We start from the raw sequence: 23,264 nt of genomic DNA, 5'->3' as shown, positions 1-23,264 counted from the left end.
GGATAATATTATTTGATTTATCTAAGGCTGGTGCACACTACAGGGTTTTCACCCGATTATCAGACCAATCACACGATAAACGACCATTCGGCCCGATATCACATTAGTGTGTACAACGATGAATTATTATCGTTCCAAAGCTCATCGTATCATTTCATTTGACTTTATAATCGGACTAAAAATCTCTTTCAACGAAGGAACGATGTTGTTCCAATCCTGCAGTGTGTAGGCACTCAGGACCGGCAGTGTCTATAGATCTACATAGAGTTTAGAGAGTCACCATCTTTTCAGCCGATGATTATGACAGATGAAGAGCACAGATATGAAGGTGACTCGTGTAAATCGTGTATAGTGTGTACACATGAATCGGCTGCTGATCGGGACTTTCAGTCGTTGGTAAAATCGTTAACGATATCGAATCGGGAGAAATTTTCTATAGCGTGTACTCGCCCTTGGTTAAGTCCACCAAATCTCCAGTTTTCGTATTGGATGGAGTTTTATTCTTTTGACTCTTCGGGCTAGATTTACTAAGCTGCGGGTTTGAAAAAGTGGGGATGTTGCCTATAGCAACCAATCAGATTCCAGTTGTCATTTTGTAGAAAGTAGTAAATAAATGAAAGCTAGAATCTGATTGGTTGCTATAGGCAACATCCCCACTTTTTCAAACCCGCAGCTTAGTAAATCTAGCCCTTCATCTTGTGTTTCCTGCTTTATAAATCACCAGCGGTCACATATTACATACAGGGCTCCACTACAAGGCTGTCTCCATGTCAATTATTAAAACTACATTCAGAATATACTTGGATTTGCTCTAACTTTTAGGTTCATTTTCAATCCTTTGTGCATTTTATCAGTATAATTCTGTGGTGCATTTTACATTTTTTTTTAAAGAAAAGAGAGCCAAATACTACCCACAGAGGAGAAATACATACATGTTTTTAATGCAATATTACTCATTTGTATGTGTTTTATATATATTATTTTTTTACAAAATATGTATATATTAACCTGGAGTTTTAAGAAGATCAAAGATTAAAAAATGCAAAGCAATAATGAATGCAACATTAACAATCTAAAAATGGAAGCGTGAATTTACTAAATTAACTGTGCAAACACTACATGTAAATTAATGATTTTAAAATAAACACATTTTCCATGCATACTTAATGCATGGGAAACACAGAAAAAAAATTGTATAAACAAACCACTAATTAGGACTAGATAGAAGGTGACACATTTACATTATCGCTTTTTGATAATGAAGTCAAATATTGCCCTGTGGTAATTAAAGCACAGTGATACAATGTTACAATAAATTAGGGAAGACTTTGGCCCCTCTGTGCGCTGTTCTGAGGTTTGCACGGCAGACTCCATAAAGCGCCTTCACAGTAACAGATAACTCACGCTTATATTTTCCCTGCCTAATTTTCAAAGTACATTTTTAGCCTTTGACATTTATTTTGGTAGATCGGTCGTGGCAGACGCGGATCGTTAGATTAAATCAAGGCATTTGTCAGTGCTGAGTCTTAATTAGGTTCTGTTGTACAACCACAATGTAATCAGCTCTGACAACGTTATCTCATATGTCAAATCTGACATTTCCTTCTAATATTAGCTGAGGTAACTCTTTACCGCCTGGGCCACTATGCCCTACCTGGCAATATGTACCGAGCTTACAGTGTGCCCACCGCCTACACACAGCTCAGGAGACCGTTTCACTGGTGACGTGACGGAGGCCATTTTGAGGCACACAGGGGGAGTCGGCCATTTTGTGTAATAAGCCAATTTGTGAATGCAGTCAGTAACCTAGTAACCAATTACATCACTGAGACACTAATAGTCACTACTGAATTCTTAGGGGGAGATTAAATTGCTGGCGATGTGGAGCGCGGACATTGAGCTGCGCACAATTACGGCACTTAGGGTAGATATTGCAGCTCATTTTCCCACATATCACTATGGAGTGTGAGGAAAAATGAGCGGAGATTTCTATCAAATTTCCACCGCGAAGTGTCTAGCGGACATTTCGGAAACACTAATTGAATTCCCCTCCATAGTCTGCATTTTCAGGCTACAAAATGGCATCCTCCGCTCTGTCTATGTAATGGTAATTCCATACTTGCCAACTTTTTCTCGTTGGCTTCAGGGAGATCCCAGGGGAGGTCTGCGTGCGGGGGCGAGGTGAGATGCATCATTTTGGCCCCGCCCTCTAAATGATTGTCACAATTTTGGACAATTACAGCAGGGGGCGGGGCTAAGATGTCACGATGTTTGCATCATTAAGGCCCGCCCCGTCACTTATCTATTGTGGGGGCGAGAACCGGGAGGTCACCCTGCTCTCCCGGGAGCTCGGGAGGTCTCCCAGAAATGTGGGAGTCTCCCGGACATTCCGGGAGAGTAGGCAACTATGCGTTAAAGAAAAGCAGCTAATATATCTCTACAGACTGAAGTGTCTTTTACATTTCTGTCTCCATTACTGAAGTCATGTTGTCTTACCTGTCAGTCTTTGATTAAATCTTGGTCTCCATGAAAATGGCCACCTCCATAGTCATCAATACATGGACATAGGACACAATTTCTGAACTGTGTCATCATGCCACAGATGGCGAAGCCAACCACGTCTTGTACTGGCTCAGCATCAGGAAGAATGCCAGACTCTTCAGGGAGTGACGGAGATCACCCCTATTTCAGGGAGTCTCCCTGACATTCAGGGAGAGTTGGCAAGTATGGGATATTCTTTATTACCGGGCTATGTTTTTCAGAGGCTTTCTGACAGCAAATTTGCCGGCAATGTATGTGAATTCACAAGGCTTACCCTATATAGGAGTTGGTGAAGACAATATCCAGGTATCACCAGTTATAACTCTTTCGCTGGGGGGTGTCTACACTTCTATTAAACGTGGAATCTCATTTTTTTCAAAAGTTTCTTTTATTTTTTATTTTTTTATTTAATGCAACTGAAGCCAATCCAGGTAAACGAATCAATGCTTCTAAAAAGGAAAAGTTGAGGCGTTCTCCATGTCAACCAATCAGATTCTAGCTCTCATCGTCTACAGTGTACAAGACAAATGATAGCTAGAATCTGATTGGTTGCTATGGGCAATACCTCCACTTTTCCCTTTTAAAAGGTTTGATAAATATACAACGAAAACACCAGAGGACCTATATAAAAGAACAGCTAGTGACACTGTCCAGTATACAGTATATGTAAACGTTTCAGGAGCTATTTAGAACTAAAGTTATTTAACATGACGTTGTAATGGTGGGGAAGATATTTTGCTACGTACAGCAGACATCCTGCCAGTAATCCATTTGAGGGATCCTGCATCCATTCTCTTTGAGATTGCTTTGCAGAAAATGCCATTCGGAAGCTACATAGCAAATGCAAACACAATGTCAAAGATCTCAAGTTCCATCAATGTTTGGAAACGTTTCCATATATATTATTGAATGTTATTAGTATCTCTGTTATATCAGACAGCTTATATTGTAGGTTTAGTGGTCTTTTAAAACAACTTCCTTGGTTTTTACTGGAACCAACTCGGCCACTAGACTCCAACTCTTTATACTTCGTTATAGCTTGTACATTGCACAGAATAATTAAATCAAGTAAATAAATAATAACTTTATGTCCACAGACATTAATAAGCAAATGTGAAGGTTTTACGGCGCTGCTTTATCTGAGTTTGCATTTTCTGAGCTGTCTTTGCTGATATGCTGCAGTTTCTGATCTAATTAAAAAGAAGAAACTTTGTGACACAAATAACCTCCTCCGTATGCAGCTTGTCACTTGTAAGCTATAATACTAAGTTACTGTTTCCTTTCTTGGTGTATATTATTTTTGTTTAAAATAATTCACCATTATTCACGCTGGATGACAGTCGTACGGGCAGCGGTACCAGGAGGCACCGCTCACTATGTCCCGGAACACAAATAAATTCCCTTTTGAGCAGAGGATGACAGTCTAATTGCTGCCTATGTCATTTGCATTACGCTAATCACCAAATAAAACAATATTGGTGTCTTAAAATGGCCAACTCCCAGCAGGGGGCGCCGGAGGTACTAGCACTAGCCCTGATCCCCACACTTCACCTTATACTCCATTATAGATGAAGCCGCTTCTGTGCCTTTAGGTCGGTGTCCTGATCTACTACAATCCACAGAGCTGAGAGTGCATCACTTTAGTTGCTGTGACATCATCGGCCCCGCCTCCATTATTATTATTATTATCATTTATTTGTTAGGCGCCATGAATAATATTATTCAATGTACAGATGTCATTCATTCTGGTTCTGCTGTGTTAGAGAAGCACCTCCCACCGAACATGGACCCATACTACAAAGAGGTCTTCCATCATGTGATGGCAGATGGGGGAGAAGGAGGATGTCACAGTGCAGACAGAGCTCAGATGGGAGTTCCAAAGTCTCTCTGCTCACTAAATCATGTGCCACGTGACTGTGGTTGCCATGGTAGCCCAGAATCATAAATCACTGATAGCAGCCTGAAGGGGAAGAAAAAAACAAGGGGAAATGGTGAATACCAACATTCTTCTTACAGCCTGGCGCTTAAAAAGAGATTATGGGATTGCTGCCCTAAATTATTAATTAATGATGTTCTTCTTTTATCATGTCACAGATGTCTACAAATTAAGTATTGGTAATAAATAAAACATGACTCTGGACATTTGCAAATTGGTAATCTGATTAATAATTAGTTTGAAGTACACAATTGGTCAATGTACACAGCACTGTGTATAGAGGATATGTAATCATTTATATCAGTCCCTGCCTCAGAGGAGCTTATACTCTAAATTTCGTGCAGTAAAATATTGGATTATGGGAAGAAACTGAAACACCAGAGGAAGCCCAGGGGGAGAAAATATGAACTCCACTCAGATAGGGCCCTGGTGAGAATCGAACTCATGACCCCAGCACAGTGAGGCAGCAATGCTAACCACTGTGCCACCATGATCCACTCTAAATAGCGCAGCAGCTTTTATTTTGGATCCAAAATCCTGATACATAGGATAAATTTGAAACATATCCAAAATCTAAAATTACACTTATGTTGGGTGCGGCAATTCACAATACTGCGGGCACCCCAATTCCTCCAGCTGTCTTGTGCTGGCTTGCTCTGTGCTGCTGTCACAGTTGTGTTGTCAGTGCTCCTCCCACTCAGCTTACCTGAAACAAGCAAACAGTAACAGCATAGAGGAGACAAGCTCAGTTCCATTCCGAGATTTTGGAACCCACTGGATTAGAGAACACTGTACCCCAGGTAAGTAAGCTCTATATTTTAACATACTGACCCCCATAAAGCAAAAATTTCATTTTTTAATATAATTCTTCTTTAACAACTCCTGCGCTGCAGGAATACCGTGGAGAGTTTTTAATATATCAGGGATCTAATTTCCTTTGCGTGTTGTTCTTCCTTGAAGTTTTTCTGTATTTCACGTCATTTTCTGTCACAAACCCTTAAAGTGTTGAAGGGGCCATTTCTCCAACCCTCGGCAATGAGTTTGTGAACCTCATTAGAAAATATCATAACCTTTTTTGGAGGCTATAAATTAGACTCCCTTGACCCCGTCAAGCTGCTCTGTGCACGGCATCGTCCTGCCCTTTTCAGGAAACAATAGGTGGGAGAGGTTATATACCTGCAATGGATCATTTTTAAATTCCAGCTCCTGTGTGACAATCCTTGAACCAACATAATAGACTTTTTTCCCATATTTGTTTTTGATTCACAATGTATACCACTACCAATAATATATATTATTACTGGTTCTTCAGCGCCAGCACCTCGTCACCTTAATTATAACACATTTATTAAAGAGGGGTTTTTTTTCCAACTGTGATATCTCAAAATTGTATTTTTATAGTCATAAATATTGCTGTCATATCGTCAGAGAGCGATGACCCAGCGCCTGCCTATCTCTGGTACGAGTCGTCTAATGTGTCGCGTATTTGCATTCGTTTAAGAACGGAGTTGGAGAGGCACATTATCTGTACATGTGTCACTGGTGAAATATGCACAAGTAATGTAATTGTTCGCATTTCTACGTGTGCTGACAAGATATCCAGTGTACCCAGCAATTTCCTGATTTATTAGAAAACATTCACAGAATTGATTTTAATCCCGCAGCACCTTCTTGGGATATGGTTGAGAAAACAGAGGTGCTCACGTTATTCAGGATAAAATTAAAAATCAATTGATAGGTTCCAACAGAACGCACCCCCAGTGGCCAAATGCTTGTGGAAATTGTTAGTATACTGTTCCGTTACCATTAATGTACCCCTACCAACACGAGGGGGGGCCCTGCCATATTCAGAGAAGCCCCTATCGACCCTATTGCACACAGAGGTGGCCTGACAAAGCGGTAAGATAGCTCTTACCCCTTATCGGGGCAGTTGGGTAACATTCAGTTGCCTTTGCAATATTCATTTGAAAAAGTGACAAGTGATTTTCTTAGCGCAAAGCATACATAGCGCTGCAGTGGGGGGAATAAATAGTAAATAGGCCCCTATATCATTTATGGGGGCAGATTCAATTTGTCGCAGAGTTTTTTCCGTACCGCATTAGCCTGCAACGTGCACAGCCAGACATCCCGGCTAATTTAATCTGCTTCGTGGGGGATAATCAATTGACCGCAAGGTTTTTATTTTTCCCCGCAGCGTTAAAAAAAACCTGATATACCGACCGTTTTTAGTTAGCGCAGCGTGAAAACTCGTGCAATTCAATTGAAAAAGAGGGAACGCTGCCCCCCACACGTTAATCATTGGTGTTTGCGAGTTTTTAGGGGAGTGAAAAGGAGTGTTTAACACGGTCATGTGCAACGCAAATAAAAGATTGGCATACAATAGATTGCATTACACAACCATCATTATTGATAAACTCTACATTACAGTACTTTCTTTAGCATATTTTTTTATTTAACTATTTTTTACTATAGAATCATCTATACCATGTCAAAACACATTAGTATATACATATTTGTACCAAAAACATACATAAATATATTTAATTAGTGATTTTAATTTATATATTTTTTTTCCATTATTTTTTAAAGAGAAAATCAACTTTTACACGTTAGGCATTACTGATAAACTAGTTTATATATTTTTTTTCATTATTACATGATTTCAAATACTTTTCTTAGGTTTTTTATTTTTATCACACTCCAAAGAGGAGCTAAAACAACATATTGACCTGTTTAACGCGCCGCGTTAAAAAACAATTGAATAGCTTTTAACGTGGCTGCCTCTCGCACACCCTATACTTTCAATAGACCTTCTACTGGGCCGCGAGAGGACCGTTTCATGAAAAAAAAGTAGCATTAAAATGGAATTGAATTGCGAGTAAAGTTAACCAGCTCGAAAATTATAAAAAACAGCGTAAAAATGACAACGCGGTCTAAAAAACAAAATCGTGGACAATTAAATACCCCCCATGGCGTCTTAAAATGACAATTGTTAAATTTGGATGTAAGCTCACATGAGCAGGGCCCTCATCCCTCTTGTCTCCTTACCGTTCTTCTGCTCCATGTTTACTACATCACCCAGCCTGGAGTCTCTGAAGCATTGGTATTTCTGTTTATTGGTTTGTACTGTTTTACCCTGTTTAGTCTACTGTTTGTACTGTGTACGGCGCTGCGGAAACCTTGTGGCGCCCAACAAATAAAGAATAATAATAATAATAATAATTTGCCCAATAAATCTGCAATTTTAGCTGTTTGACTTTGGCTTTGCATTGTTAGCACAGTATGTACATAACTGATTATATTCCTCATTCAGTCAGGGTTTTTTTTGGGCACTTAGGAACAATAATGTTGCAGCAAAATGATAAAGCAAGAACCTCAGAATAAAAGTTCTCTCCCACTTTGTAAGTTCTTTCTACAGCTTCTTGCTTTGAATATTTACAGACACGTCTCTCAGACGCGCTGTCATTATACAGTTTATCACTACATTACAATGACTCATTCTTGTGCACAGGAATTATGTAAAGATGCTCATTGAACATCAAACCTGCTGACACCTTGTTCCTTATTCAAAGCATCTCCTCTTGCAGAAATATATTGTCGTCCTGTGCGCTTATTAACGCCTGGGGACTGTACCAGACTAACATAACCGTGGTGGAGAATTGTGGGGACTTCATTTGAATAGATTTGAATATTATTTTTACATACATCTGTATTTTTGTGCAATTATTTAATTCTCTACACCTGGGGCTGTAATCTCTGGTCCTCAAGTATCACCAACAGGTCATGTTTTCCGGATATCTTTAATCACACACAGGTACGTTCATCTGTTTTACTGGGTCGGGAATTATCCCAACTGTTTCCACACAGACAGAAATCCTGAAAACATGACCTGTTTTTCAGTCCTATTTCCGAGTCTGGACTTTTGAGTGTGATAAAATACGTCCAACATTTGCATGATTGACATTTTATATGGTCGACACCATAATATAGGAAGGGTTGGAAAGTTGACAATAATGACATCAAGAGTATTGTTAGGTCAACAATTCTAGACAGTATTATTGGGTGATCCATTGAAATCTAGACGGTATTATTAGGTTGACACTAATAACCCTAACCCCAGCCCTAAACCTAACCACTAAGAATACTGTTGACCATGTGAATTGTTGACCTAATAATTCTGTTAATATAATTGTCAACTTACTCTGTTGACTTTTTAAATGCTGACCAAATTTATGTCACCGTACTAATACAGCAAACACTGGCTACTTATGTAGAATGCAAAGTTATGAGCTCTCCAGTCTAGAAGGAAATGCGAGTCCTCAGAATTTGCCAGATCTTGGATTAGAAATAAGGATTCCTAGATCAGAAAACAATTTTAAATACAAATGGACCTAAGTGTGTGTATGTGTGTCAATACAGAAGTGGAAGTTGCTCAATCAATTTATAGGTTCATAGCAGGTGCTTGAAAGGGTGGGGTTATCCTGAAAGGAACAAACGCAGAGAACAATCCCCCAGCACACTGCTATAAACAGCAAAGGAGCTGCTATTACTACTTGTACATAAAAATGCAGAAATCTCAGTTACACATTTGCAAATGCATGATAAGCCACCCGCCACTTCACGGCGCTTCTGCTAATAGGGTGGTCCTAACTCTAATCAGTGAGAGTCCCTATATTTGGGCCATACATATGTGTTTTTTAAATTGAGAGCTAACTTACCAAGAGGTACCCCAAACTCCTCCAAATGGCAATACAGCATAGATACATATATATATGTCCTAAATATAGGGACTCTCACTGATTAGAGTTAGCACCACCCTATTAGCAGAAGCGCCGTGATGGGGCAGGTGGCTTATCATGCATTTGCAAATATGTGTAACTAAGATTTCTGTATGTGTGTCAACACACAATCGGAGCAAAATAAGCCCCGCCCCGATCACAAACCCCACCCAGAAACGCCCACTTTCCGTAAAGAAATAAACAATAAAAGACAGTAGCGGTTTCACCATTTCTTATTGAAATCATTGGATTTCCTACAGAAAATGAGTTTCTCTGATATTAAATTACTTTTAAAGTTTAATGAAATAATTATCATGCTAACTGCATAATGATATTGATGAAACTCGAGTTTTCATTTCATTATTTGTAATTATCTCATTTATACGTGAAAGTATTCTTATCACATATTGCCGGTTTTAATGAGTACAGCTCTAAACGATCTTTATTATAGTTTTCGGGTTCGTTTATAGTGCCCGTACAGGGGGAGAGGAACGGATTTCACTTCTGACTGAACAGTTGAAGAGATTTTATATTTCGATGCAGATAAATAATTATTCAAGGTTTTGGTATTTGCAAAAGTTTTATCAGGTGGACATCTGTTCGATGTACAGTATAGAAAGTGCTTATGTTACATGGTTTCTTTATATATTCAACATATGATTATAGGGTACTTTGCATGATGAGCCTTAAAGTGCACTTCTCTCCTACAGTGGAGGCAGCCATTTTTTTCAGGTCAACCAATCGTTATCAGCAGGCAGCTTATCAATTCAGAAGTGCTCAGTGATGTCACCGGTTACTAGTGATTCCATTGGCTGCATTCACTCAATTTTAGTTGAACACACACCATGAGTTGAAGGAAAGCAGAGTCTCACCTGTGGATTTCACTGTGGTTGGAAGGTGCCCACACACATATAAGGATATTTACAGGACGAGCACAATTTAAATTTTAAAAAATAAATAAATCATTTGAAAACTGACCCCACACCCACAAGAGGTCAGCAGTCTGTGTTGAATAACTCTTGGGTTCTTCTGTCACCTGGATTGGGGGGTTGGGGTACTCTCTAGCACAACAGAAAACCCGATATAGCAAACAGGGGTCTCCCTGGTAATTTAAAGACTAGCCCATGCTGTCAATTCTTAGGACTGGCTACAGATTTGAGCAAGGGGTGATGCTGGCTGTTTTTATGTTATCTTTTGTGTTTTACTTTAACCCTGTGTAGTCCGGACTGACCACATTGTCAAGGGGGAACGTCATGTTAGTTCTGTTTTATCTAACCAAGTGCACGCCCAGTTTTCTCTGACCCTCTGTACTAATCGTAATATAGTGCAATTCGCTGCGATTCACACATTTGTAGCTGAAATTTGGCTTTATCACAAACAGAATTTCTGCATTTTCATACACCCATAGCCATTATCCCAGGGAACAATGATGTTGGATGGGCAGAGTATTATTCCAACTGATGGGATCCCAAATATTCATGACCCAGAGTCACATAGGTAAACTAAAGGGGGTTTCCTAGTGCCTGGAAACCCCCCACCAAGCCTGGGGCACTGTATAATTGAGGTGGCTGGACCCTGCTGCCGTTTCACACATAGTGCAGGCAGCATTGCCCATGTATATTATGGGGATAGGAAGAGTTGGAGAGCAGCCAAGCACTATGTAAAATTATAGCCACGCCCCCATGCATGCTGGTCATGCCCACTGGTGGTGTGGTGTGGAAACTCCCCTCTACAAATCCTGCGTTTGCCCCTGGGGTCCCGTATGGAGTTCTCATTTAAATATGTTCTTGCTGCTGTGTTTGTAATTCTCAAGGTCCAAAATATTTTTTCCACCATTCTCGCCCCTCAGAATATGCCAGCGTTGGACATATTCAAGTAAAAGTTACATTTTTAGAGGCCCCTATATGAAGCAGGTGTTTTAGAATATTCCATTTGTCCCATGCCGTTGAAGGAGGACAGAAGATACCATATTCATAGTTAGGGAGGTTTTCTACATATTTTTATTTCCTACAAGCCCTTATTCTGCATCAGGCATCTGTGAGTGACTATAACAGTGACCTTTAGAAGACGAGACCTAAATGGAAGCCACCCAGATAGGTTGTTTGTCACCCTGTTCTCTTACTCACTGTCTTGGTGATAAATAGACGGCATTATCTTTCATTACCATTAATATCCCTAATGTGCCTGACATTACCTCTACACCCTGTCATATGATGCATCATTTTCATATTCGTCCACTCATTTTCATTATTCTGGATTGTGTTATCCATTTCACTCTCATCAGTCATTCTTTACTGTTACAGAACGGAGACTTAATATCGTTTGATGAAAATCTTTATGATGTCATAGAGGTAAGATTGGTTTTGGAAGTTAAAAAAAAAATGATAGGACTTGATACAAAATGAATACATTAGAATGTTACAATAACAAAAATCAACGTTACAATCACAGAACAAGAAGATGCATTAAGAACTGATTATTTATGATCAATAATTACTGGTATAATTGCTAATCAGCCCACAATAAAGCTATGAATCACATTAATTACCACATTATAGAGGCGACATAACATTGGCTTCATGTTTACAGAATGTTACTAAATATATTACAAAGGGAAGTCAAAATAAAGAACCTGTTTATCTTTCCGCTCTGTAATACTTTTGTGTTTTGTGTTTAATCATCTTTATTCATGACCATAACATAACATTCATTATTAACCTTTTCTGTTGCTAAAATATGAAAACATTAAAAGCAAAATATAAGAAATTTTCTCTGAAGTGATTGATAGAAATCTAGTAACCTTGGCTTGATTTGATGTGATTTTTACACAGTGTCCCCTCTTTATAGCCCTTCCCAAATGATAACCTTTATTACCATATAGTTTCATAGAACAATAGTGTAATAAAATGTACAGTAATAATTCTATTATATGTCACCCTCGTTCTCACGCTATACTAACCTGTGGATTGTATTTTAAGCGGTTCCTACTATGTAAAGGGGGCGCTGTCTAATTGTTCAATTAAAAATCTGTTTAATGGTTCAGGACCCTATTTTTATACAGATCTAACGTGAGTGGAAGCTGTCAAGTTACGGTGAAAATTAATACAATTTGTCTATAAACCAATTTGTGAATTAAGCTTATATCTGAGTAGAGGATCCCGAAACAACCGCTCAAAACTTATAGCAGACAAGATAATGAAGCCATAGGCAAACCAAGGGGGTTTCCTAGTACCTGGAAACCCCCCTCCAAGCCTGGGGAACTGTATAATTGAGGTGGCTGGACCCTGCTCCCGCTTCACCCAGCTCTGCTTGAAAAGGGAGAGCTGTGTGCACCTAACAGTATTACACGCAGCATTGCCCATGTATATTATGGGGATAGGAAGAGTTGGAGAGCAGCCAAGCACTGTCTAAAATTATAGCCACGCCCCAATGCATGCTGGTCACGCCCACTGGCGACGTGGTGTGGAAACCCCCCTCTACAAATCCTGCATTTGCTCCTGGAAGCCTACATCCTAGTATACTAAAAGAGCTTATAGGGCTGCAGGTTCCACCATTAAATGAAATAGAGAAGAGGCTGGAACTACAGACCAGTGAGTCTGACACGATAGCCGGAGATGAATTGAAACACTGCAGAGGGAAGAATTGTAAAATATCTCAAATACAGCAACTTACAAGATCCCAAACAGCACTGATTTACTAGGGGGAGATCATGTCAAACAAATCTGATAATTTGTTTGACTGGTAAAAGGTAACGGTGGAGCTATAGATGCATATCCGATATTGGTTGAAGGATAGATGATGGATAGTTATAGTCAATGGAAAACATTCCGAAGAGGGGAAGGCTACGAGTGGAGTACCCCAGGGAACGGAACGTGGTCCCGTCCTCTTTAATATGTTTATTGGTAGCGTTATTACTGTTATTGAAAGGAAACTATGCAGGGCAGACATACCGGAGGGAAGGGGAGGCTGAAATGAATTTGTATATCACAATCATAGCAACTACTTCGGGGTAAAGGGATCTCGGAGTCACTGTATCAGATGACAATGGTAACCAGACGTTGTAGGAAGGCCAGTTGGATGCTACAGGACATAAATTAGAGATGTATTAGAACAAGAGGAAATGCACTAAGATTGGAAAGAATAGGTATAGGGAAAATTTGAGGAAAAAGTACTTTACTGAAAAACTAGTAGATATGTAGAATAGATATGTGGTAAATGTAATATAGGAGGAGAACCAGTGGCGCACGCAGGGGGGGTTTCTGAGTCTCTAGAAACCCCCCCTGCGCTAACTAAGTGGACCCTGTTCTATACAGCAGCCGCGGTGCTGTCAAAGAAGCGTCTGCGGCGGTGCTGTATTGTATACAGCACCGCCGCAGACACTTCTTAGACAGCGCCGCGGCTGCTGTATAGAACAGCGCTGGCGACACGCAGCTCCCTCTCGTGGTTTTTTTTTCGGTCGGTGGGGAGAAACCCCCCCCCCCCCCCCCCGACAATCCTCCGTGCGCCCCTGAGTACGTAAACATTCTTGGCTGTCATAATCTTGAGGATCAAATAGGGTTTTTTAAAATAAAATAAAATAAATAAATAAAATGGTCAGATTAATTGGGCCGTGTGGTTCTTATCTGACATCAAATTCTGTGTTTCTCTGTTTCATTTAGAGGACGGAAAGTTTACCCATTAATGAGATAATAATGACGACATTAAGACATACTTAATAACCACAGATAGGGTTTGTTGCAGTGAGCAGCGTATCATAGACAAGGATTACGTGGATTTAGAGATATCTTGTCATAGATCTCTGATTGCTTTAGCTGCTACAAGTTTAGATATTAAAGCTATTTGCAAGAAACCTTCCTTCCTCTATAATAAAACCTACTCCGTCGGTAGCAATTAACAGATATTCTGTTTACTGTTTTCAAAAGTCTTTGAGCAACACATTAATTTTCTTCTAGAAGTTTCAGGAATCTTTCATTTTTTATTTCTGGTTCAAGCATAAAAGATAAATTAAAAAGATTTTTAAAAGTTGTTAATTATTTTCTTTTTATAGAACTTAAAAACAAAATGTAACCAAAGACTTAAGAAATACAAGACCGCTAAAAGTGCCAAGATCTAATGTACTACTTTATATATTAAATTGTTCTACTCAGATCATCATCATCATTTATTTATATAGCGTCACTAATTCCACAGCGCTGTACAGAGAACTCACTCACATCAGTCCCTGCCCCATTGGAGCTTACAGTCTAAATTCCCTAACATACACACACAGCCAGACTAGGGTCAATTTGTTAGCAGCCAATTAACCTACCAGTATGTTTTTGGAGTGTGGGAGGAAATCGGAGCATCCAGAGGAAACCCACGCAAACACGGGGAGAACATACAAACTCCTCACAGATAAGGCCATGGTCAGGAATTGAACTCATGACCCCAGCGCTGTGAGGCAGAAGTGCTAACCACTACACCACCGTGCTGCCCAATCATAAATATTAAAAGATGTCCTCATTAAATATAAGCTAATATCTCATTGGTTGCTAATTAAACAACATTATTATAGAGGGTGTTGGTACATTATTTGTTATATTGAATGTATTGAGAAAACTTCTCATAGCTAAGAACCCCCATTAAACACAACAACCTTAGAAAACGTTATCCTTTGTAATAAATTAATAGTTGACCATGTGATCGTCTACTGTGACATCATCACCTCAGTCTTGGACATTCATAATGCTGTTACAATGAATGTTTTACAATGAATCACTTATCCTGGATTATAAGAATAGTTACATTATTCCAGGGTTACCCTGAACTGTAAAATAAGTCATACATTGACTTGTTCTGAAACACTCTTTAATATATTTTGCAGGACATACATCCAATATATTATAAAGCTTGGAATAAATTATTCTTTATCTAGAGATCTAACATTATTAATAATAATAATAATAATAATAATAATAATAATAGGTTAATATATGTTTTACTCCCACAATTAGCAGTAGGTCTGAACCAAACATGTCTAATGACGGCTTCTCTCCTTCTATTCTGTTCTGCGTTTGTTATGTCTGAACCTATCAGACTGTGATTAAATTCTCCTTGTCGCTTCCCAATTAGATATAAAATTTCAGAATAGGTGGAAGAGAGGGATCGGCCTTCTTTGGACCGGTTCCCAGTTCCTAGTTCCCCGGCTTGTTCTGGCATTATACAATTTTAGCTTTTTTTTTTAAGCTTTCTTAAGTAGGACGTTCTAAATAAGCCGGGGTGTATAGAAGGAGGTCAAGTGAATTGTGAATGATTTATCCACAAACCATACTTCTTTGTAACAGAGAATATTATTAAGTGAAAGACTGTCAGGTATAATATTCCTGCCACGTACTACATTACATTACAAGCCTCTTTTGTGGTTAATATCTTTAGTTTCATTGGCTTGCCCTGTTAGACTAGGGGTGTAACCAGAGATAAACAAAAAGTTCTACGAAATATTCACCTCCTTCTGCATTTTGGCGCAGAATTTTGAGCGCCTAATTTAGAATACCCCTATCGGTTTTTGTCACCCAGACCTCTCATTTATTGCAGCCCAAATGCACTATAGAGAATTCGTGGATATGGCTGACACCCCAGATCAGTGGAATTTACAGCTATAGATTGTACTTGTTGGGGTAGTGGGAGGAGCTATTCTAATGACCCTCAAAGGGACTGTGTTTATTGGAGACAAGTCCATCTCAGAGGGCTGCAATTGCCACATTATCACACCCAATTCTTTTGAGCAAATAGGAAAAAGTCGTCTGTCCAGTGGGAAGGGCATTGATGTAAAGAGTGCTCTCAGCAGCGAGATCTGTAACAGACATACTTATTTACTGACGTGTATGTGTAAGGAATGATTGTGTTGTTGGGAGGAGCAGAGACATTCTCCATCAGAAACAAGTGCCGGACTGCTGATGTTTTTGGCCACTGACAAGGGCTCGTGGAAGGCTTAAAAACAAAATATTTAATATAACTCACCAATCATATACCATAAATACACAATGATATACATAGTGGACATACATTCGTGAGTCTTTATTTTGCATAACACATAAAGTAATTTTCACATGTTTTGCTTGTATCAAACACATTTTGGTCACCAAGAGCTGACTTTTTTTTTTTGGGCAGTTGGGTAACTCTGCCCCAAGCAGAGCTCTCTCTGTAGGATCCTATGTCTGTTGGACATTGTACCTGGTACACTTTTATTTTGTTAAAGGCACGATCCAAAGGTTTATCACAAATACTAAACACTGGTCATCTAAACAGGTTATTATCCACAAAACTGACTAATCCTCAACATGAGATCAGGTCATAGGAATCTTCATTTACCAGTTGTTTGTTACAATGTAACAAACAACTTTATCTGTTTACAATGACGGCAGATTTCTAGAGAGACGGAGAGAGAGAGACAGAGAGAGTGAAATAGACAGAGAAAGAGACAGAGAGAGACAGAGAGGGAGAGAGACAGAGAGAGACAGAGAAAGACAGAGAAAGAGAGACAGAGAGAGACGGAGAGAGAGAGAGAGAAAGAGAGACAGAGAGAGAGAGAGAGAGAGAGAGAAAGAGAGGGGGAGAGAGAGAAAGAGAGGGAGAGAGAGAGAGGGAGATAGAGGGAGAGAGAGAGAGAGGGAGAGGGAGAGGGAGAGAGAAAGAGAGGGAGAGAGAGAGAGAGAGACGGAGAGAGAGACGGAGAGAGAGACGGAGAGAGAGAGAGAGAGAAAGAGAGAGAGAAAGAGAGAGAGACAGAGAAAGAGACGGAGAGAGAGAGATGCAGAGAAAGAGAGACAAAGAGAGAGAGACAGAGAGATAGAGGGGGAGAGAGATAGAGAGGGAGAGAGACAGAGAGAGAGAGAGAGAGAGTGTATGTATGTATGTATGTATGTATGTATGTGTGTGTGTGTGTGTGTGTGTATATATATATATATATATATATATATATATATATATTTATTGACTAAAATGTCTGTGTGGGTGTGTTTGTATCAATTGTAATTTTAACAATGTTTTTCTTTAAAGAAACATTTTGAAAGAAAATGACCTCATACATATACTGTTTTTTTTAACAGTTTGTTAAAGAAGAACTCTGCCTGAAAGTATAATATATAGTTACTTAGTTTTGGGTTGAGTTGAAGGATTTAATATAAAAAAAATCCCTGAAACATACTTACCTTGGATACAGCAGTAGCCGGATCTGTTGGTAACTACAATGGTTCTAAAGGTCCCGCGCTGCTCCTCTCACTAACCTTACTGCTCGGCCTCTTTCAAACAGGGTGAGTGGGTGTCATTGTCCCTCCCCTGTACACATCCCACTCACGGGAAAGTAAAGTTTGCAGGTGGGTGGGATGAGCACCCGCTTGGCTGCATTGGAACGAGCTGTAAGATAGGGAAGAGTCCAGTCAGGATCGTTAGAGCCATTGGGGATTCCGGCAGAGCTGGCAAATGACGTATCCAAGGTAAAAATGATTTTGTTTTCAATATTAAATCCTTAAGCTCCGCAGGGTGATTATCCTCTGAGTAATTTTTATAGTGTATTATGATCTGTAATTAATGAGCAGAAATTGTGATGTTTGTGCTGCCACCGCCCATAAGAAATCAGTAATGTTTTCTCTTTCTTATCACTCTCTGTTTCCTCTTAGGCTGTTACTCAATTAGCGCTTTTTGGGGATATGTCCACTCCGCCTGACGTATCGTCACCCTCTGTAAGTCAAAAAAGAAAACAAAATTCATTCATTTCCTTTTTTTTTTTTTATCTAATTTAGTTTAAATATGAATTTAAATAAATGTTTCCATAGCAACTGTGTTGTGTGTTAATGTGACCTTGTCACCTACTGACAGGGAAGCAGCTATTTTGGGGACTGAGCCAATATGTACGAGGACCCCACCACTCAACAAAAACTGAATATCGGCCCAGCCCATAAAATAGTTGCCTCCAGATTTACTAAACGGCGGGTTTGAAAAAGGGGCGATGTTACCTATGGCAACCAATCAGATTCTAGCTTTCATTTATTTACTGCATTCTACATAATGACAGCTAGAATCTGATTGGTTGCCAAAGGCAACATCTCCACTTTTTCAAACCCGCAGTTTAGTAAATATACCCCCATGTGTAGACTTAAAATGTAATCCCTAAGTAGATTAGTGGCTTAACCCAATATGACAAACTGATTTTATGGGAAAATATTTAAATCACAAATTGTATTAAGTACACGTCAGCTAAAATAACAATTTATAATGTAAATGTATGCAGGTAGTTAGGCCTTGTACCCCTGCTCTATATTCAAAGTAATTATTTTTTAATTACTGTTGTAGAATGCAATATATATACATAGTGTTAGTGCTTGAAGTGGGCTGGTATACTCCCCAAGATTGGGCACACTGCATTTTGGCGGGGGTGGGATCATGTCACAATGGGGGTGTGGCCTTATAGTGGGGGTGTGACTAGCGCTTTTGAATGGTTTTGACGGTTGGGGAGTATGGGCACGTCCTACCGCCACTTCCCCTACTGCTACATTGTAACACTATCACATTCCAGTCACTTACATTATCTCTCTCTCTCTCTCTCTCTCTCTCTCTATATATATATATACACAGTGGTGGAAGTGGGGGTATACAGGGTATGTCATACCGCCACTGCTCTTAATACCTACATTGTAACACTATCACATTCCAGTCACTTATCACCTTCCATACTTCCACTTCTAAAATTCCACTTTAATATTGTAATAATATAAATTCCCAAAACATAATTAAAATTTAATATGAGACATTAATTCAGTTTGGTTACATCAATTCTATAGCACCACAAATTGCGCCTAACTGCGCATTTTTTTTATTCATCCGAGTCACTAAGGTCACTAACTAATTTGAGAAGTACATTCACAGAAATATGGCAGCATTTGGTGAGCAATTCCTAAAGAGCAAGCAAAATTATTTCGACATTCGAATATAGTAACATTTGCCGTGCTCTACTACATATGACAATATTTTGGGGTGCTTAGTTCCACTACATAGTACAAGTTTACTCCCTCACTCCCCCTATTTAATTTACTGATTATACTCCATTGAAATGAGTCCAAAACTGGGCCAATTAGAAACTCAGATTTAAGACCTTCTGGTGTCTGATGAGGGGTTTGCTGAACCTTGAGCTATAGGTAGAGAACCACGTTTATTCCCAATCCTCCAGGCTATCGTATAACACGTAACACAGTAACTTTTAAACCTATGTTGACATTTGTGCTCTGAAAATTGCTTAATATTATTGCTCTTTTCCAGCTGTTTTGGCATGTGTGAGCCTTGGGGATAGATTAGGGCCACGGGCAGCTGCCTGATTAACTGCAGTTGTTTAGAGTGGATGGAGATGGATAATTAAATGAATTCACTGGGAACAGAATCACTATGATCATACATCAGACACCACGAGCAGTTCAAGGGCAGCAGCTCCCCTCGCCGGGTTATAGACTGCGTGCGCCAGGAACGCCTGTAAATCTTACGTCTGGCCACTGGGGCTCCCGACAACAGAGTCTCACTTCAATTTAAATGTTATTTCTGTCTCCAGAATAATCCACTTGTTGTCTCTTGTTCTGAGCGCTGCAATAAAGTGGATGCTATACTTAATATATTTATTGCATACGGCAATGTATAACGAAGAAACCTAATACAGATGAAAGAAATATGTTTTACCTAACATAGAACATGCTCAAACTAATTCCATTCGGGTCTCTTACTAGAACCTACAATGTAAATGGCTTTTTGTTTAAGGACAAATATAAAAAAAATAGTTAATTCAATATAGAATTATTTTGAAACATTAAAAAAAACCAGATGATTTGGCATTTGTCACAAGCTATTGGTGTCTGGTATCAGGCATTTCAGATTCAGGGAGACTACAATCATCATCATCATCATTTATTTATATAGCGCCACTGATTCCACAGCGCTGTACAGAGAACTCACTCACATCAGTCCCTGCCCCATTGGAGCTTACAGTCTAAACTCCCTTTCACACACACACACAGACACATACTAAGGTCAATTTAATAGCAGCCAATTAACCTACTAGTATGTTATTGGAGTGTGGGAGGAAACCGGAGCACCCGGAGGAAACCCACGCAAACACGGGGAGAACATACAAACTCCACGCAGATAAGGCCATGGTTGGGAATTAAACTCATGACCCCAGTGCTGTGAGGCAGAAGTGCTAACCACTGAGCCACCGTGCTGCCCTTCAATAAACGAGCCGTCTAGTTTGCAGATATTTTCAGGTTTGATCATTTTGTGATAGTTTTGAAACAAAAGTTGATCCAAAAGGATGTGTAACTTTTCAAATGTTCATGTAGAATTATGTCCTCTCGTGTATCAGGTTCCTTAGAGGTTATGTGCAGTGTCCTTTAATATGATTACAGAAAGGAAGTGTGATGTGCACAGGAATAAGGCCTCCTCCATTAGACAGCCCTAATCTGTAATTGCACGTGTATGATATACAGTATTTGTGAATGTTAAAGTATAGCTGATTGTGCTTAAGGCTTGGTGTTACCCTTGTGAGAATCGAGGAGTAAAAGGAATAAAGGATTTTATACTTTTCAGCAAAGCATTTGAAAATGACAGCGCTAAATACGGACGTTGTCCTAATAAAATCCTTTCTGCGGGGTCGCACTGAACAGCAGATTATGACTGTCACACTTTATGGTGACAGCGAGGGTGACAGAATAAAATAATCTGTATAAGAAATATTAATATATGTCATAAGGATATATATATTTGTTTCATTAGTTACACTTAACTACAATTATTGTGAAAATGAAAATCTGTTGCGCAGAATATGTTTGAACCTTCACCGTCACCAATAAAATTCATAAAAACAGCAAAACACATCTTTCAGTTTGCTAAAATTCTGGATCTTCAGACTTAAACATGACCCAGATACTTTGCTCAAATCAGTTCTAAAGAAAATGATTTGTAATTGATTCATAATTGGGACCATTTAAAAATGCAAGAAAAATGTGGGGAGAGAAACCATTTTTGTCCTGTTTGGCGTCACCCAAGATGACGACTATTTCCTGGCAAGCAAATTTTTGACCCATAGATGTGTTTAGCTGGCTGTACTTGGGCAAATTGGGTGCGTTAAGCAAAAATGCATATTAATATGTGTGCGTATAAACCAATGCAAACACAAAATGTAAAATTTGGCTTAATGCTGGTGCCCCCTTGGTACATACATGATCAAACCAGCAGTATTTTAAAATAAAAATAGCAAGTTAATTGATTATGGGGTTTACCCAAATCTGTTATTGATTTGAAGTGAAATCAGTAAAAGAAATGAGACAGTCTGCGCCAATCTATGTCCTGCACCCAGGACCAGCACCGGTGCCCCGTACTTCTTTGGCAGACCTCCCAACATTTAGGCTCCCGAAAACGAATGGGCAAAATTAGGTAAAACTCCTCCCACTTTGCCGCTAAGCCAGCCCCTATTGCAGCTTGCAGCGAATTGCGATGTCCTGCTAAAATCAGTACAGTGAAACAATAGACACTGAATAAGTAACATTCCGTTACTAAACTTTGGCGCTCTAGGTGACCACCTAAGGTCGCTGATCAGTACCGACAATCCTGCTCTCACTGCCACATTTTTTCCAGGTCCTAAATAACTTTTTAATGTGTTAAATAATCCCCTCAGTCTGGAATGATGGATGTACATATAATGCATGTCTTGGGCTATCATGTCACGGTATATAATGTATAACGTTTGGAGTAATATTATTATTGTAACCAAATCTTCTCGCTGTTGATTTCTCTTGTAGACCCCGGCGACTCCAGGTGATGCCTTTATGAAATACCCCACCCAGCTCCACCCAGCTATTGCTCCCATGTTTGGAACCCTGTCTTACAGTCCCGTTGCGCTGCCATCAGGTGAAAACAGGCCCTTGTCAGTCCGGGGGAAATGCACAATTACATGGAATAGAGACAGTAGCTATATAAGTAATCCTGCAGCCACAGGGTCCTTGTACACCCCTCTGCTGAAGACCCTCGTGGCCGCAGGATACCAGGACATAGATACAGCTGGATGTCTCTGAGATAGAAGTGTAGCACAGCCCTTGGGTAATGTTTTACCCTATGTCATATATCATAACGTGTGCGTGTTTCATGGAACTGTCAGCTGGCAGCAGGTAGCGTGTGTAACTACGGCATCATCTGTCAAATCCGTGATTTGTAGTTCTAGACACATAAATATGGTTACACATTTCAGACATGCATTAACATTACATTGCAGCTGGTTCTGTACATCTGTCTCTATGTGGCTGATAAGACAACGTTGGAAGGTTGGACAGATCTGTATGCAGAGTATATTCCAATTACACCCAACCTTGGTTTAGTCTGCATGACTTCTATTAAAGGGTATTTATTTTCCCAATCTAACCTCCCTTTCTAAGCTCGTTTTAGTTGGATACACTCAACATTACTTACTGCCTCTGTGGGGTTCAATGCTGAGAGCTCCCTCTGCTGGCTGAAAGCTGTTATGCCTAGTTCCCAACTGGGAAACCTTTTTGGGGAATGCTGAGATTTGTAGTACCACAACATCTGAAAAGCCACAGGTTGCCTGAGGTTAGAATAGACTGTTACCTCCTAGCTAATGATTAAGAGCTGATTATTGCACCGTCATTTTAAATTTAGCAAAAGAACTTCTATGAGGTTTATAAAAGTCTTATAATATAATAGGATATTATAATATAGCTCATATTAAATATTGGATATTGGAGAGATGAGAGAAATTTTCAAAACTCCTCTGCAAAATATTGACCTCATTCCACATTTGGTTGTTTTGTACCTCTGCCAAACGGCTTATTCCTCTGCAATTGGCGTCATGGCTCCGCAGGGGCGGGACCAACATGACATGAATTGCTGCAAATGACATCATCACAGTCCCGCCCTCTTTGACAGAATATCGTAAGTCTCCTGTACATTCCGGGAGAGTTGGCTGGTATCTTGTTCTAATA

At 39.6% G+C, this 23,264-nt stretch overlaps 1 protein-coding gene across 16 annotated transcripts in view; it reads left to right on the top strand.

The window, feature by feature from the left end:
• The window catches only part of DAB1 (DAB adaptor protein 1), a 540,644-nt gene that overhangs the window by 502,933 nt on the left and 14,447 nt on the right, over window positions 1–23,264 (top strand). For 10 of the 16 annotated variants that reach the window (XM_075181742.1, XM_075181737.1, XM_075181738.1 and 7 more), the window contains 3 exons: window positions 11,559–11,606; window positions 17,913–17,975; window positions 22,071–22,179. In XM_075181742.1, coding sequence (XP_075037843.1) covers window positions 11,559–11,606; window positions 17,913–17,975; window positions 22,071–22,179 — 220 coding nt within the window. The remainder of the gene's footprint in view (window positions 1–11,558; window positions 11,607–17,912; window positions 17,976–22,070; window positions 22,180–23,264) is intronic. The other 6 variants (XM_075181751.1, XM_075181749.1, XM_075181745.1 and 3 more) reach the window with 3 other exon arrangements.

Source organism: Mixophyes fleayi, chromosome 8 (genome assembly GCF_038048845.1).
Source record: "Mixophyes fleayi isolate aMixFle1 chromosome 8, aMixFle1.hap1, whole genome shotgun sequence".
NCBI lineage: Eukaryota > Metazoa > Chordata > Amphibia > Anura > Limnodynastidae > Mixophyes > Mixophyes fleayi.
The sequence above is the reverse complement of the archived record's forward strand: the minus strand, read 5'-3'. Positions and strand labels throughout refer to the sequence as shown.